This window comes from Diplotaxodon limnothrissa, linkage group LG23, assembly GCF_057381915.1.
Source record: "Diplotaxodon limnothrissa isolate DT_005_m linkage group LG23, D_limnothrissa_male_GT1.1, whole genome shotgun sequence".
Taxonomy (NCBI): domain Eukaryota; kingdom Metazoa; phylum Chordata; class Actinopteri; order Cichliformes; family Cichlidae; genus Diplotaxodon; species Diplotaxodon limnothrissa.
This window is the reverse complement of record NC_140617.1, coordinates 14,069,084-14,084,473: the sequence shown is the minus strand read 5'-3', so window position 1 is coordinate 14,084,473 and position 15,390 is coordinate 14,069,084. Positions and strand designations below refer to the sequence as shown.

General features: G+C 41.3%; 1 protein-coding gene and 1 long non-coding RNA gene across 2 annotated transcripts; one reads left to right on the top strand and one right to left on the bottom strand.

The window, feature by feature from the left end:
• Positions 1-846: 846 nt before the first annotated feature.
• LOC146607702 (uncharacterized) lies at positions 847-2,874 on the bottom strand. The gene is made up of 3 exons (XR_014905135.1): positions 2,038-2,874; positions 1,756-1,843; positions 847-1,047 (listed from the first exon to the last, which is right to left on the bottom strand). It is a non-coding gene; the product is annotated as an uncharacterized LOC146607702 (long non-coding RNA).
• A 1,190-nt stretch (positions 2,875-4,064) lies between these two features.
• Positions 4,065-12,607, top strand: LOC146607701 (tetratricopeptide repeat protein 39C-like). The gene is made up of 14 exons (XM_085348020.1): positions 4,065-4,210; positions 4,952-5,000; positions 5,837-5,965; positions 6,413-6,527; positions 7,654-8,014; positions 8,977-9,145; positions 9,459-9,552; positions 9,651-9,758; positions 9,850-9,959; positions 11,688-11,811; positions 11,902-11,999; positions 12,089-12,193; positions 12,305-12,343; positions 12,443-12,607. The coding sequence occupies exons 1-14, from the start codon at positions 4,065-4,067 to the stop codon at positions 12,530-12,532; spliced, it is 1,737 nt and encodes a 578-aa protein (XP_085204146.1). The 3' UTR covers positions 12,533-12,607.
• The last annotated feature ends 2,783 nt before the right edge of the window (positions 12,608-15,390 follow it).

The following is a 15,390-nucleotide window of genomic DNA, read 5'->3' as shown; positions in this document are numbered from 1 at the left end:
TAAACACAAGAGAGCATTGCGTCAAAAAACCCCGGCTCCTCCCCAACTCGCCATCAAATTTTTCGGGTGCGGGGAGTGAGTACTCCCGCTGCCGCGGTGGAGGTGAAGGAGGAAGCGGACAGGCTGCCGCGGCTTCCAGCGAAGGGGCGGGCTGCGTTGGAGCCGTATTAGGTGAGGAAATCAACATACCTTTAAGCTCTGTCATGGCTTGCAGAAGCGCGGTTTGTTCCTTTGAAACGTGCTTCAGCATTTCCTCGTGTCGCTCCAAAACCTCCGCTTGGATAGACAGCTGGCGTGAAGCAGAATCCGCTGGGTCCATGGTGGTGGGCAGAGGCGGAGCCAGACATTTGAAACACCCGGGGCTTAGCCCTGAAGGGTAGTATGCATGTGGATTTTTTTTTCTTTTTTCTTTTTTTGGGGGAGGGGGGGGGGGGGGGGGGGTGTAGAAATGACTGAAAGATTAATTGGCTCTGTTTTGAGTTTTGTTCAAAAAAGAATGACTTCATATAGGGAAAAAAAGATATCACATATACAGGACACCTTAAACTAGTTTTTTAATTAAGCAGCAAGGCAGAACAAGGTCAGGGCTGCATCAAGACACGAGGACTAAACCCCAATTCAACCAGACCCAGAACTGATCCGGAATTAAAACAGGACTACAAGAGTTCAAAATCAGGACTACTTAGGATTTAACCAAGACAGAACCAGAATCAGAACTAGATGATAGTAGCACTAAAAATCATCATAGACCTGCACTACACTTATTTTTTAATTCTACCAAAGTACACTATGTAGATTCACAAAAGTTTATATAATTATTTAGCCTTGTTGTGCAAACAAGCCTGCATAACTTAATAAATATAGAATTTGAAAAATAACAAACCTAAAAAGAAACACTAGGTACGAGATACATGAGTACCTATGATACGGTGATACTTTTGGTAAACAACCATTTGACTAACATGTGTGTCTCACCTGCTCTTGTTCATCTCTGTTCTGTCCTGTCTCCTCTCTCTCCTTCTCTGTTCCTCTCTCTCCCTCTTTGTGCTGACAATCATCAAATATACAGTTGAAACCAGATATTTACAAACTCTTCAGATAAAAACACAACACTTTTATAATTGTAACATCAAATCAGACTAAATGTTTATTTTTTTAGATTGATAAATATAAAAAACATATTTGTTAACTTTAAGAGTAAAGAGAGAAACTATCTGTATTTCTTAATTGCAAATGGCACCAAATTGTATTCAAACTGAGCCACACTTATGGAGCTCCACAATTCTTTTCCTGGTGTTTTGGTTGATATCTCTTAATTTTCCCATTTCAAAGAAACAGGCTCTGTGTTTTGCCTTATATGCATCCACAGCTGTGCCACCAGTTTACTCACATGGACTCTACTAACCTATCAGAAGCTTCTTCAGCTCAGAATGGAATCATCTGGTTTTCTTATTAATTAACAAACTTAGTGTATATGTACTCTTAAATTTGATGAAAGTGATAAAAAAAATAGAAGCTCTGTCTCTCTTTATTCTGACATTTAACTAATTCAAAAGATATTTCAATATTTATCTAAAACAAAAGTTTACTCTAAATTGATGTTGTACAGAAAAAATGTTTTATGTTTTCTCCCTAAAGTGTATGTAAATATCTGGTTACAAATGTGAATATCCTGCTGTGTACTGAAATCCCTCTTGTTTTGCATAGAAATATACTGAACAACATACAAAGCATAATATATAAAATAACATTTACCTGAGTTTTTTCTTTGAAAGAAGCCTCTAATGTCCATTCTTATATTTCAGTACATAACTGAAACCGATTTAGTCGGGGAGGGTAAGAACTGAAAATATGAAATAAACACACGTAAGATAAGACTCTATTAAAAAAAAAAATAGCATTTGTTCGGCTTTTCATTTTGCCATTTGTTGATTCACTTGAAGAGCAAGTAACGTAATATTGGTCAAGTGATCAGTTTGATATCAATCTTTCGTGATTCACCGTCATTTGTACGGTATGAATGGTTTGCTTTGGTACCTGGTCAAACTTAAGCTCTCCTTAGTATGGCTGGCTCCGTTACTCCAACAGCGCACTCACAGGCACAAGAGCACCTGGCTGCAGCCCCGCCCCCTCGCTCAGTTGCTTAGTGCCTGAGCTCGGATCATACCAATATCAGGGGGGATTCACGCACAGTCGTAAATTCCCACTGTGTGCATTATGTGCTTCGAATATTGTGTGTACTTTTTGTTTTATACAGTTGTCAGCCAGGCATCTAACTATGAAAAAATTACACTCCAAAAGACCCCGGGCTTCTGACAAAACAACCCGGGCTTAAGCCCAGTAAGCCACCCCCACGCTCCGCCCCTGGTGGTGGGATTATTCTGTCACGGAAAAGAGGGACCCAGGCGCGGTTCTTGCTCACAGAAACACAGTGCGTTTATTTACAGTGAAACAGACAAGTCCAACAATCCATTCAAAAGTGCAATTTTCCAATCGTGCTCGTCCCTTGCTCCCAGTGCGTTCCGTGTAGTAACTCCCTTAGTGTGTGTGCTCCCCAACTCGCTTCTCCGCTCGCCCCTCCTGGAGGAAGAAGGAAAATCCAGCGTTAGCCACACGCTAGCCGAATAACACACTCACACTGCTCGCACAGACTATACCAGTTCGGAGTAATAATCCCACGTCGACTGTCGCCGTGAGTCCAGGTTAAATACCCCTTTCTAGCCTGGAGGAATGATTACCAACCACTGGTCAGGTAATCAGCTGCAGGTGGGCCGGCAACAGCGAAGAGGGACTCCCAATGACGACAGTCGCCAGGACACGCCTCTCCCACGGCGCGCACTTCCGTAAACAACCCCGAGGGCCAGGGAGGGAGAAGCAAACACATATACAGAAAACATAAACACAAGCAGGGTCGTCCGGAAAGGGCCGTCCGACCGTGACACGGTTTGTATGAAATTTCACAAGTAGGACCATAAAATATACTGATTCTAGAGGACATATGACAAATTGTGAGCATGTTGAGTGGTGTCTGATACTGCATGTACTAATACTGATACTTTTTCTTTTAAAGGCATTTTCATACTTCATGTTTGAGACAGATTTTTTTCAGCTCCATTTAAATATTTCATTTAACATATTTCAGGGGGCTTATTTGAATGTCTGAATATAGTATAGTAATAGATATGATGACCAATATCACTTTTAAAATTAATTCAATTAAACTTTATTTATATAACGAAAACCACAACAGGAGTCATCTCAAGGCACTTTATACTGTAAGGTAAAAGGGCTACAATAATCTATTATTTGTTTGATCGTATTTTACAATGAAACGGATTTAACTTAAAAATGTAGATTTACACTTTTTTTTTTAAACCGAATCAGTTTTGAGCACACATCTGCGCCGATTCTGACAAGTATTTAAAAAAATAAAAATCTCGTGCGCAAATCCGACAGATGTGATCCTCCTCACCTGTCATCACTGCAGCCTGCTGCTGGCTTTGGCTGTCTGTGGGCGTGGGGTGAGTGTGAGGGATGGAGGCTAACAGGATTCAGCTTGAGCAAGCCTCGCCTCCCCTCATCCCTTCATCCTCCCGGCGATGCGCTGTGCGTTATGACGCCAGGCCGTTTGACGAGCGCATTACGTGGGGCTGTCAGAGCAGCACAGCAGCCGCGTTATGTAATGCATCGGGTGTTGCTGCACGGATCTCAAGATCTGGAGGAAAACTGACGGATGGCTGATTTGGTAACAAATAACCGCGTGCCGGCGTTTGACTGAGCTTACAACTACAATGCTAACTGTAAACTGTAGGAGTGCAGTGTGATAGAGCCTGACTGGGACATCGGTGCCCATCCCTGAGGTGCACAGACGTCTGGAGCCTGCGGAAGCTGCACATCTTTTTTTTCTTTTCTTTAGCCGGCCGCTGGCGCGTCTCTGTTCAACGTGTTCTCTTATCTCAGTGGAAATAAACCAATGCGGGTTTGGCTGAGGGAAGAAACAACATCGTCTTTTGTTCTTTATTGCGTTGGTTTGAGCCAACAGCCGCTGAGCTGTGGTATAAACAATGGCGGGTCCCGAGCAGTCCCAGCAGCAGCAGCAGGTAGAGGAGAAGGCAGAGCACATAGATGATGCTGAGATGGCTCTGCAAGGCATTAACATGCTGCTCAACAACGGCTTCAAGGAAAGCGACGAGCTGTTCAGGAGATACAGGTAATTATTTTGCGCATTAATCGCTGCAATCTTGCTGAAGTCTACAATTTAGTGACATTTTTTAAGTCTGAAACACTATATACACAGTACAGTATGTCCTTATGGATCCACATATACCTCAAACGGAAGAATATTTTTTAAAGAACTTTACTATCTTTGAGGATCTGTCTGATTTATGTCACCACCTTTAAAATGGAAGTCATAGCACTAGAGTTGAAATTAAGAAACCAGGTGACAGATATAACAAGTTAAGAAATCAAAGAAAATGTTAAACGATGTCAGTTACTTTATTACTGTATTTTCTATCATGAAAGTATTTGGTGATTTTGTAGTACATTGTAATAAATGTAAATCAGTTTAAATGTATTTTAACTTATTGGTCGAGATAAAACATTTTGGGATTTCAGCTTTAGCTCTGAAGAGTCGTGAAGGATAAAGGATATTTTTTCTGGCACAACAGATTAATGATACTTGTTTGTTGCAGCCCTACGTGGCCTCGCTAAATGTATGCACTGAGACACTTGCATTTTTCTCCTTGCATGTCAGACAGATAGTCCTTGGCAGCGGTCATGACAGCTTAAGATGAGACTTGTTTCTGCTCTGTTTGTGCCAACAGAAAAAGTTACTGTCTGCAGCTCCTTTTAAAAATGTTCATCTTGGTTTTGCAGGACACCCCAAAAATACACAAAAAGCATAATAAAGATTTTTTTTCTTGTTCTCTGGTTTTTTGTTTCTTCACAGGGGCCAGAGCCCATTGATGAGCTTTGGGGCCAGTTTTGTCAGCTTTCTGGTGAGTTTTCTTAGCCAGTAGTCCAAAAAAGTTGGTAGAAAAAATAGCAATGCACTGAAAGAGGTGTGAAAGATGCAAGAGTAGAGTTAAAATAATGGCCATCCCATCGCAGTTCACCCAGGTATTAGGACCTCATTGTCACCACTACATCCTCTCCTTTGATTTGCTTTTAAATCCATTAACATAATGGATGCTTCCTCCTCTCAAGATCAGCATCACTCTTGCAGTGAAGCACATTACTGAAATGCTTCAATAATGGCAGAAGGAGATTTTTCACAGCATGGTTGTCACACACACACACACACTCACAGACACTGCTGTGTCACTCCCACTCGTGTCGACACTCGCACAGCATGATGTCATCCTCTGTCCCCAGATGCTAAATGGCCCTGAAGGCTGTTGGGGGTGCTGACATCTGACCAATCATTGCAGGCACTCACACATGCCCAGTGGCATTTAATGCATCATGCATAATATTATTACAAGCTAGTATAAAACCACAAAATTAATTTCTTATGTCAATGTAAGAAATTATTCTTGTTTTATATTTAGCATTTCACCCTGTGTGTGTATTCTGCTGGGCTGCATCTTTTCAGCCATCCCAAACACAGCTGCACAGATGTCACCGTGTTCCTCCATTCATTATTTTGTAGAAAGAGCCCTTTGTCCTTTCCTGCTTTTAAAGCTATTACATAATGCTCCTTCACTCTTAGATTGTAAGCTAGCTAATGCATAAAAATGCCTTACAAAACAATACAAATTCATATCAAGATAGTACTAATGTGAAGCAATGAAATATCACCAGACAAGGACTTTTTTCCTGCCTTTCACTGCAGAATGCCATGATGACATTTGAGGAGGAGAAGATGCAGACTGCCTGTGATGATCTGAGGACCACTGAGAAACTGTGTGAGAGCGACAGCGCTGGAGTCATAGAGACAATCAGGAACAAGATTAAAAAGAGTGTAAGTGCAACGCTATTAAAAAAAAGGAAGAATTCAAAGTGTATATTATAGGACTTTCTGGAGGGCGCTGAAAAAAAACTGTAGACAAAACTGATAAGAGAGCTTCCATTACATTTGGGGCTGAACTGAAATCCAGAGATACTGTTAGTACAGATTTAGATGGATTCCACTGTTGCTGGCATCTTCTTGTATCACGGCCGGTACAGGCTGCAATCCAGATAACTATGTTAGGATCCTCAGCTTTAGGCGTAATGATGCAGGCAGCAATGAGATCATGCCAAACTCACTCGCAGATTCAATTAGTACTCCTGGGAAATTTAATCAACAAACTGGGTGAGGAGTGGAGGGTCATTCAGGAAACTCCCCGTCCCTCATGCCTGCCAACCGCTGGGGAAACGAGATGCATGCTGGCAACTAAAGACGTGTGCCTGTGTGTGCGTGTTACAGATGGACTCTCAACGGTCCGGCGTTGTTGTCGTGGACCGCCTGCAGAGACAGATAATCGTCGCCGACTGCCAAGTATACCTTGCTGTGCTCTCTTTTGTCAAACAGGAACTCTCAGGTAATAAACAAAGAACCATCACAAGCCGGTATGATCTGAATCTGCATCATTCATGAAGTAAACCAGTGTGTGGGAAAGTGGGGGGTTAGATTGCTGTTGGTCTATCATGACTAGGTTTGCTTGATTGTTGAACTTGTACTTGACATTATAATTCTGATTATTTTGCATGATTCATTAACTTAACGAACCTGTGGGATGTTCTTGAACTTTAAATTTAACTCAAGTGAAAAGCTAAGAGAGGTGCAAGTGGTGACAGACACAGGGTTGGATGTTAGTGCCCTCAGAGGAAGAATCTTGTTGTTTTGGTTAGTAAAGCCTGTCCTGCAAGTGCAGTAGATGGTCCATGCTTGTCCACGACCTTCAGTGTAAGTGTCTTACACCGGAGGTCAGGCAGCAGACTCACCTGCCTTGGCGAATCTGTATAATAGCATAGATCAGAGTGATGGAGATTTGTCACCAAACACCCACTTACTCATATGAGTTTTGTTTTAAAAAGTGTTAAGCGATTAATGAAATAATAACACAGAAATTCAGCTCAATGGTTCTCAGGTGATCCTCATTTCTTATGTAATTTGCCGCCTGAAAGATGTGAGAGTGCAAATGTCTGATTCTGTCAAGATTAGACGTTCAAAGATCTGTAGCACGGAGTCTGTGTAATATCCATGTGAGACTGTGTGAGATAGTGCAAGTAACTGGAGAGTTCACAGTGATTAAATTGTCATCTTTTGTCCTGTTCTCCTGCACACTCTACCAGCTTCTTCTGATTCTCAGCATTTTTGTTACAGATCATACACCAGCAGTGTATTTCCAGTATTTCCAGCAGTGAGAATCTTGCTACAGCAAACTAAATGAAGTATAGTTGTTTCTGGTCTGAAATTGACACAATTTGGCACTTAATAAAGTTAAATATTGAGTAAATGGTAAGAATTTATAGTCAGGCCTAAGACTTACTTTCATGGATGGGTTGTTGCAATCAGTTAGATAAATTAGCAATAAATTCAAAACCATAACAGAAGATTTAGAGTTTTTTATAGTTGTCTTCTGGGTTTCTGGGTTTGTTCTTCCACCTCAGCATGTCGGTGCAGAGCGTCCTCCAAAATATCTTATTTCCTGTTTCCACTGACAGCGTATATCAAAGGAGGCTGGATTCTCCGTAAGGCTTGGAAAATGTACAATAAGTGCCACAGCGACATCAGCCAGCTGCAGGACGCCTATCAGCGGAGGTCCTCTGGGAACCAGGATTCCCTCTCAGCAGACAACGCCAACCACAATACACCCGTGGAGAATGGTGTCACAGCCGAAGCCCTGGACCGCCTCAAGGGCTCAGTCAGCTTCGGTTACGGCCTCTTCCACCTGTGCATCTCCATGGTACCGCCACACCTGCTCAAGATTATCAACCTGCTGGGTTTCCCTGGGGACCGACTCCAGGGCCTCTCCTCCCTTATGTATGCAAGCGAGAGCAAGGACATGAAGGCCCCTCTAGCTACGTGAGTGAGCGGAGGTCTTACCGTTTATTACATCAGGCTCATTTCTACAGCAGGAACTCAGAGCAGAAGTTTTATATGTGAGCAGCTCCCTAATCTGCTGTTTCAGACCCTCTAATTCCATTGCAGAAAAGGACGATCCATAAAACTAAACTGAGGTGACATATTTTGTTAGTTTAAACAACATAAATATTAACAACAATAAAGGGAACAGAGATGGTTGATGGTTGATATCTGATGGTGACATTTCAGTGTAAAAATACTGCTATTTGAGCAATGCAGCTGCTGTTCTTCATCATCTTTTAGAAATGTTTTGTGCAACAAGCAAACAGTGCAGTTTTTCATCGGCACTCAGAAGTACCTTCATCTAAGCATGTACCCTTTCCCTTTTTAAAAAAAACAATCCTGAAGAGGTCCAGTGGAGGCAGTTACTGTTACTCAAACAGCATGCAAAGATGCCTGCATCCCTAAAATGGCCCACAAGTTCCTGCGGTAGAAAATGACCTTTAGGATAATAATATTATTATTAATAATAATAATAATAAACAAATTAGGAATTGCTGAGTGGTTCTTAATGGTTCTGTTTAAGCTTAATTACTTGTTAATTATAGCATATAGTAAAAGATCGTCACATACGAGTTCTTCTTTTCCCCCTCTTCTAAATTTAAAACAGTCTCACCAACGGTCATTTAACAGCTATTTTGTGGTTTTTGATTACATAACATAGAGCTTGTTAGCCAATCAGGGTCCTATCTTCACCCTGGAAAAAGCAGCTGATAATAGAGTCTCACTAATAGGTTTATTTGAGAGCTGCGTGTCAGCTTTGGGAATTAATTTTTAATCTCAAATTTTAAGCCACATTGACAAGACGTTTATAAGCTTAATTCCATTTCAGAGATTTAGACTGAAGTAGTGAGAACTGTTATCTGACCACCCTGGGCTCAATCTCCTGTTTTGTTGCTCAGGTTGGCCCTCTTGTGGTACCACACCGTAGTGCTGCCTTTCTTTGCTCTGGAGGGCTCGGATACGCATGCAGGGCTGCTGGAAGCTAAAGCTATTCTGCAGAGAAAGTCGGTGGTTTACCCCAACTCCTCTCTTTTCATGTTCTTTAAAGGACGAGTCCAAAGGCTAGAGGTATGTAACCTTTCGGTAATGGTCAGCGACAGATCAGTCAGCAAGTCCATATTAGCTGCAGATAGTTTATTTGTGTTGCGCTCCATGAGAAATACACAGTAGACAAAACATTCTTCACTGTAGTAGAGTATGAAAAATATCATTCACCTCTCTGTGTTTTCAGCACATGCACTTAATATGCATGTCAGACGGTTCATTAACTCACCAGCATCTAATCAACCACCTACTGATCCATCACCCAGCGCATGCATGTAGTCTGTCTAACATGATTACCGTTACCTGTTGGTGTGTGTGCTCTCTCCTCTGTCCCCAGTGCCATATCAACAGTGCTTTGGCCTGTTTCCATGATGCATTAGAACTTGCATCAGACCAAAGAGAGATCCAGCATGTGTGTCTCTATGAGATTGGTACGTGTTTCCTCATCAGGTTAGTCGTGACATACTGGCTGTTGGCGCAGACTGCAGTGATAGATTAATTGCACTCTGCCTGCTTTTCCTTGAAACAGGCTGGTGTAGCATGATAGAGCTGAACTTTGAGGATGCATACAGGGCATTCGAAAGACTGAAGAATGAGTCTCGCTGGTCACAGTGCTACTATGCGTATTTGACCGGAGGTAGGTCTGGCATACACTAACAAGCGACACTGTTAGGATGCTGTTCCTTTTGGTTTAGCTCCTAAATGGTCCTCTTTGTGTGTTTTTTCAGTGTGTCAGGGTGCTTCAGGAGACCTGGATGGAGCAAGTGGAGTTTTCAAAGACGTGCAGAAGCTCTTCAAGAGAAAAAACAACCAGATTGAGCAGTTTGCTGTGAAAAGGGTGGGCACTCTGATGACACCTTTTTATCTTTTCTTTCTTTTAAACAGAGTAGAGCTAGTGACGCTTCACTGCACAGCTGAAGTCAACTGTGACATTTTCACAGGACAGAAGTTACATCTAGTACCTGATTTAATTCATGGATGGTACAAAACATGAACATAGCCATCACGACTAATGAGTAGCCACATTATTCTTAGCCAGCGAGCATGCCCTGGATAAGCCTCATTTCTATAATGATCATATTTTACAAGCTGGACGTGTATTCAAAATGTTTTATTCAAAATGACTGTGAGCCTGTGAGGACGGTGTTTATTGAGGTCAAAGGAGAAAAGAGCCAACACCCATTTTCCTATAGTCTTAAATACAACTTAGAATAGAATACAATAGAATAGAAGGACTACTTTACTGTCATTCAGCATTCATTCATTTAAAACAGTGCAGGAACAGTGTTTCTGCCACCCTGAGCACCACCTGCTGGACAGTAGAAAGAATGCAAGACTAAGGCGACTTGCTTTCACTTTTCAGACTCAGAGGTTAAAACCATGTTTATAAAATTTCGTTTCTATGGATTTTTTCAGCACCCTGGTGGCTTGTGAAGGTACTGCATGTGGACAGAAAGGCATTATTTATAATAAACTAATAACTTAATGCTCATAAAATAAACCTAGTGTATATAAGTTAAATAATCACTTCTCTGGTCTTAGACCTCCAAAAATATTTTGTTTTTTATTTTGAGTTTAAATCATGGAAGCGAGATCGCGGATACAAGCGGCGGAAATGAGCTTCCTCCGAAGGGTGGTGGTCCTCTCCCTTAGAGATAGGGTGAGAAGTTCGGCCATCCGGGAGGGGCTCAGAGTAGAGCCGCTGCTCCTCCACATCGAAAGGAGCCAGCTGAGGTGGTTTGGGCACCTGACAAGGATGCCCCCTGGGCGCCTCCTGGGGTTGGTGTTCCGGGCATGTCCCACCAGGAGGAGGACCCGGGGCAGACCCAGGACACGCTGGAGAGATTATATCTCTTGGCTGGCCTGGGAACGCCTTGGTGTTCCCCCGGATAAGCTGGAGGAGGTGGCTGGGGAGAGGGAGGTCTGGGCCTCTCTGCTTAGGCTGCTGCCCCCGCGACCCGGCCCCGGATAAAGCGGATGAAGATGGATGGATGGATGGATGGATGGATGGATGGATGGATGGATCATGGAAGCTCTCAGGTGGAAAAACATAAGCTGTCAAGAGAGAGTTAGCCTCAACAATCAACTCAACAGAGGACAAAAATGAATCCTTTTAAACGAAAAGAAGGAAATATTTAATCTTACTCTAGTTTGTTGATCAGAGTTTAAAGGTTTGGGTTTCACATTGGGTTGAAGCTTTCTTCAGTTTAGAAATGGAACTGTTTCCTCTTCTTTCTGGCAGCTATTCCCCCACAGACACATTTTAACAGCACAATCAACCATTAAAATTGTAATTAAAAGCAGTAACATTAGCCTTTCAAGTTTGTTTTAATCATTTGAGAGTTACATTAAAAAAGCCTTTTTATGTAGCAATCCTGTGTAGTTCTACGTACAATAATGACTGGGAGTGTCCAATAGGACTTTCTATTAAAACCAAAAGAAATCAGTTTCTGTGCCAAGTAAGTGTTTGTGGTGGTAAGTGGTGACCTCTGGTGAAATATCTGACTCTTCCACCGTACGACAGCCTCTCTAATGTTTTTCTATGTTTTCTGTCTCCTGCCTGCAGGCTGAGAGACTGAGAAAGATGTCGCCCTCCAGAGAGCTATGCATTCTTGGCGTAATCGAAGTTGTTTATCTGTGGAAAGCACTGCAGAACTGCTCCTCATCTAAACTGCAGATAATGAATCAGGGTGAGTGTAGCCCATACAATTCAGATCAGCATTATCTTTGTCATCATCTATCCTGTGTAATCATTTCCTGTTTTGGGGGGGGGGGTTCAGTATTGCAGACTATAGATGACACTTCGTGCAGAGGCCTGAAACACCTCCTTCTCGGTGCCATTCATAAATGTCATGGAAATATGAGAGACGCTGTTCAGGTATCAATCCGCAGCGACACACTGAGAGGCTTTGCAGTGGATCCACACTGGCAGATTTACTCATTTTGCTCTTTTTTGTGGCCTTCCAGTCATTCCAGCTGGCTGCTAGAGATGAGTACGGACGACAGATCAACTCATACGTTCAGCCGTATGCCGTCTATGAGCTGGGATGTGTACTCCTTGCAAAGCCAGAGGTCAGCTTGCTGGTCACAGCTTTTAGATTTTTTTTTATTTGTCTGAGATGTTGGATATTGTTGCGACTACGTGCCTAATTATAACCCCATGGTTTTTGTGCTGCTATTCAGACGGTGGGAAAAGGTAGATCACTGCTACTTCAAGCAAAGGTAAAATAATAAATTATAAGTTATTTGAATTAGAATGAACTCATTTGCAGTTTTCTCAAAAAAAAACCCATTTTAATACATGTCTATATTATGTTTTAGGAGGATTTTACAGGCTACGACTTTGAGAACCGGCTTCATGTTCGCATCCATTCAGCCCTGGCCTCTTTGAAGGAAGTAGTGCCTGTGTGACTCCAGACAACTATGAGCATCAATGGCTGAATTTATAAGCCGTTCAGAGTAACTGTTTGATGTATTAGTGAAGGATTTGGGGAAATACATGTTTGTTACCCCACCCAGTCAGACTGACAACCAAGTGTCATCATAAAAATAGCTAGTGTGGCTATTACTAGCAGGCTTAAAACTATGCCTAAAGTTTTCAAAGTTATACTTTTATAGATGTATATTGTTAGCCAGCAAGTTAGCCACCAAAACCTATGTTGTTGCTGCATGGTGCAAGAAATATTAAAAACTTTAGGGCAGATTATTTTCATTGTATGATGAGGTGACTCATATACATCAAGCTAAAATCTAAATAAGAAATTCTGGGAGCTTTACGAATGTGTTTCTTTTAGTTTACATCCAGCTACGATAGCTGTTTTCACCTCCAAGGCATCCATGTCCTGTTTCTGGATATGATCCATGTAGATGAAACTAAATGAGTCCTTATCCCTGGGGGAAAATAACAAACAAACTCATTTCCTCCAATCTTTAACTGTTCCTTTAAGTGTTTTTCTCATGCATATGTGTAAGCTAGCTTGTAACAGTGTACCTCATTAACTTGTGTATTTGGATGACTTTAATGAAGCCTCTCCCTTCAGTGAGCAGTTTACTCAGCACACAACCTCTTAATGAGAGTGGAATTCCCTCAATAATAGTTTTAAAACGGATAAGATACAGTTAATATTGCTTTTACATTTGTGCCATCTCACTCCAACTATAAAAAAGAAAATGCTAAATTAAATTCAGTTGTTTGTTTTTTTTTTACCACATAACATATTGTGAACAGGAGTGAGTAAAATTTAATATTTGATATATTTAATACATTCTTATACAGACAGATGACAAATTAATGGAAAGAGAGCAGTGGTGTTTCTATCGTGTCACCTTTCGGAATTTTTTTTAAAAAAATCAGCAGTTTTGAATAAAAAAGCAACAAAGCTGAATTTTAGTAACCGACGGTTCAGCACTATGACATCAGCAACGGCCTCTCTGCGGCTATGTTCCTCGCAAGTGGGCCCTGAGGGGATCCAAGAGATCTGTTATGCTGTGGAAGGTTATTTTGATGTCTTGGTTTTGATTCACTTGTTCTCTTAGAGATATGAATCACTGCAACTACTTCAAAAAACTGCTCAAATAAACCCTAGATTTTTGCATTTCAGTACGGCTTTATCCTATAATGGAACAGTTTAATCCTTAAAGGCGATTCCAGGGTGACAGTGCCTCCATCTATAAGACATGAGGGTCACAGAGTTGATCGATAAGTACAAATATCATGCGAATCCCATCGTATGGCCTCATTAATTACTAATATTGGCTTTTCCTTTAATTTGTCACCTGTCTGTAAATTATTAAATAGCTTGCTAATGTTTCAACTGTCACTTCAGTGTTAAAATCGTGCTTTTGGTGACTAAATTTTAGTAATCTGCCTGTGGACTTTGAACAAAACGGACACTGAAACAAGTCATACCGTGTCACACAGTTTCATTACTATTCACAGTGGAAATAAACTAGCAAACTAACATGGGAATAGTTAAATAACGTCACTGGTCACCTAATCTTACAGCGGCTCAAGTAGCTGGAACTTTAACAAATGAGACGACCACACTTCACAATGCCCTCATGGTGTTACTATGTGAAGACACTGGGCGTGGCTCCTGTGCACTATGCATGGCATGGCAGGGTAACAGTGGCTTTAAGACTGTACTGAAGTCAAATGTACCTGTGTGTCCAGTCCTGCATATATATATATGACGGTATTATAATACAGTACCTTCTGTGCTGTCATGTTACCTCTTGAAAGGTGCTGCTAAATGTCAGCGTAATAAACATATATTACTAGTGACTTCTTTTGTTAGTGTTTTAGTGATTGAAGCTTTTGAATTAGTTCTTAATAGTGGCAAGTTTATATATTACATAAGAGGAGGTGCACTTTTTACAAGCAGTATTTATGCTGTTTTTAGTTTGACTGCTGTGATGGCTGGCGTTAGCAGCTGAATTGACTCAGTATGATCTTGTATTGGACAAAGAACATTGGTGAGAGTGGTTTTGACAACCTTTTTAACCAGTTTAACACTGTACATATGAAAACTTCTGTGCAGAGAACTGCCTTTTATGAACAAGCACTCCGAGGCTTTTGTTATCCGAGCAATACAAGCAAATGAAGGGTATCATATAGTCATTTAAAAAGGCTTTCCACACTGACTCTGTGTTTTTCATCACATCACATTGTAAAATTAAAGGTTTATTTTGCTGACATACCTGGTAAGACAGTGCTAGTCATCCCTTGTGGCTGTGATGGATATAACATGTGGTAAATGTTGAGCAGTTGAATGCACCCAGTACTTCTGTCACCGAAAGATTTTCTTTTGTCACGAGATTATGTTGGAATTAAAGTTACAAGTCAGGATGATGGTGTTCAAATGTGTCACTGAACAATAAACTGTTCTCCATTAATCCAGGTAAACAGTGTGTGTTTTTCTCTTCCCTCTGGACTGAAATTGCACCTTCGAAAAGTGATGTTGCACCGATGACTTTTGGTAGACACACAATAACTGCACTTTCAAGAAAATGTCTGTGAAACTGTTTGTTATGCTGTCAAGTTTCTATGTATTCCCATTGAATTTATCTTTACTAACTCCAGCGTCCTCCCACGGTCCAAAATATGCATGCTAGGTGAACTGACTTGATTAATGCTCTATTAATGTAGTTGAGCAAATCCCAGATAGTTGATTCAGTAGTTCTGGCAAAACATGAAGTGGGAAAAGCATTTCATTACTCATTCAAGTCATTTATTCAGTCATTATATCAACTTTTTGGGATTAGGTGAA

What these genes read in the sequence shown, in the direction of transcription:
- LOC146607701 (XM_085348020.1), top strand. Translation starts at nt 4,065, where the DNA reads ATGGCGGGTCCCGAGCAGTCCCAGCAGCAGCAGCAGGTAGAGGAGAAG. An exon ending in AGCAGTTTGCTGTGAAAAGG is followed by an intron (nt 9,960 to 11,687) that starts GTGGGCACTCTG and finishes TCCTGCCTGCAG; the next exon opens with GCTGAGAGACTGAGAAAGAT. An exon ending in ACTGCAGATAATGAATCAGG is followed by an intron (nt 11,812 to 11,901) that starts GTGAGTGTAGCC and finishes GGGGGGGTTCAG; the next exon opens with TATTGCAGACTATAGATGAC.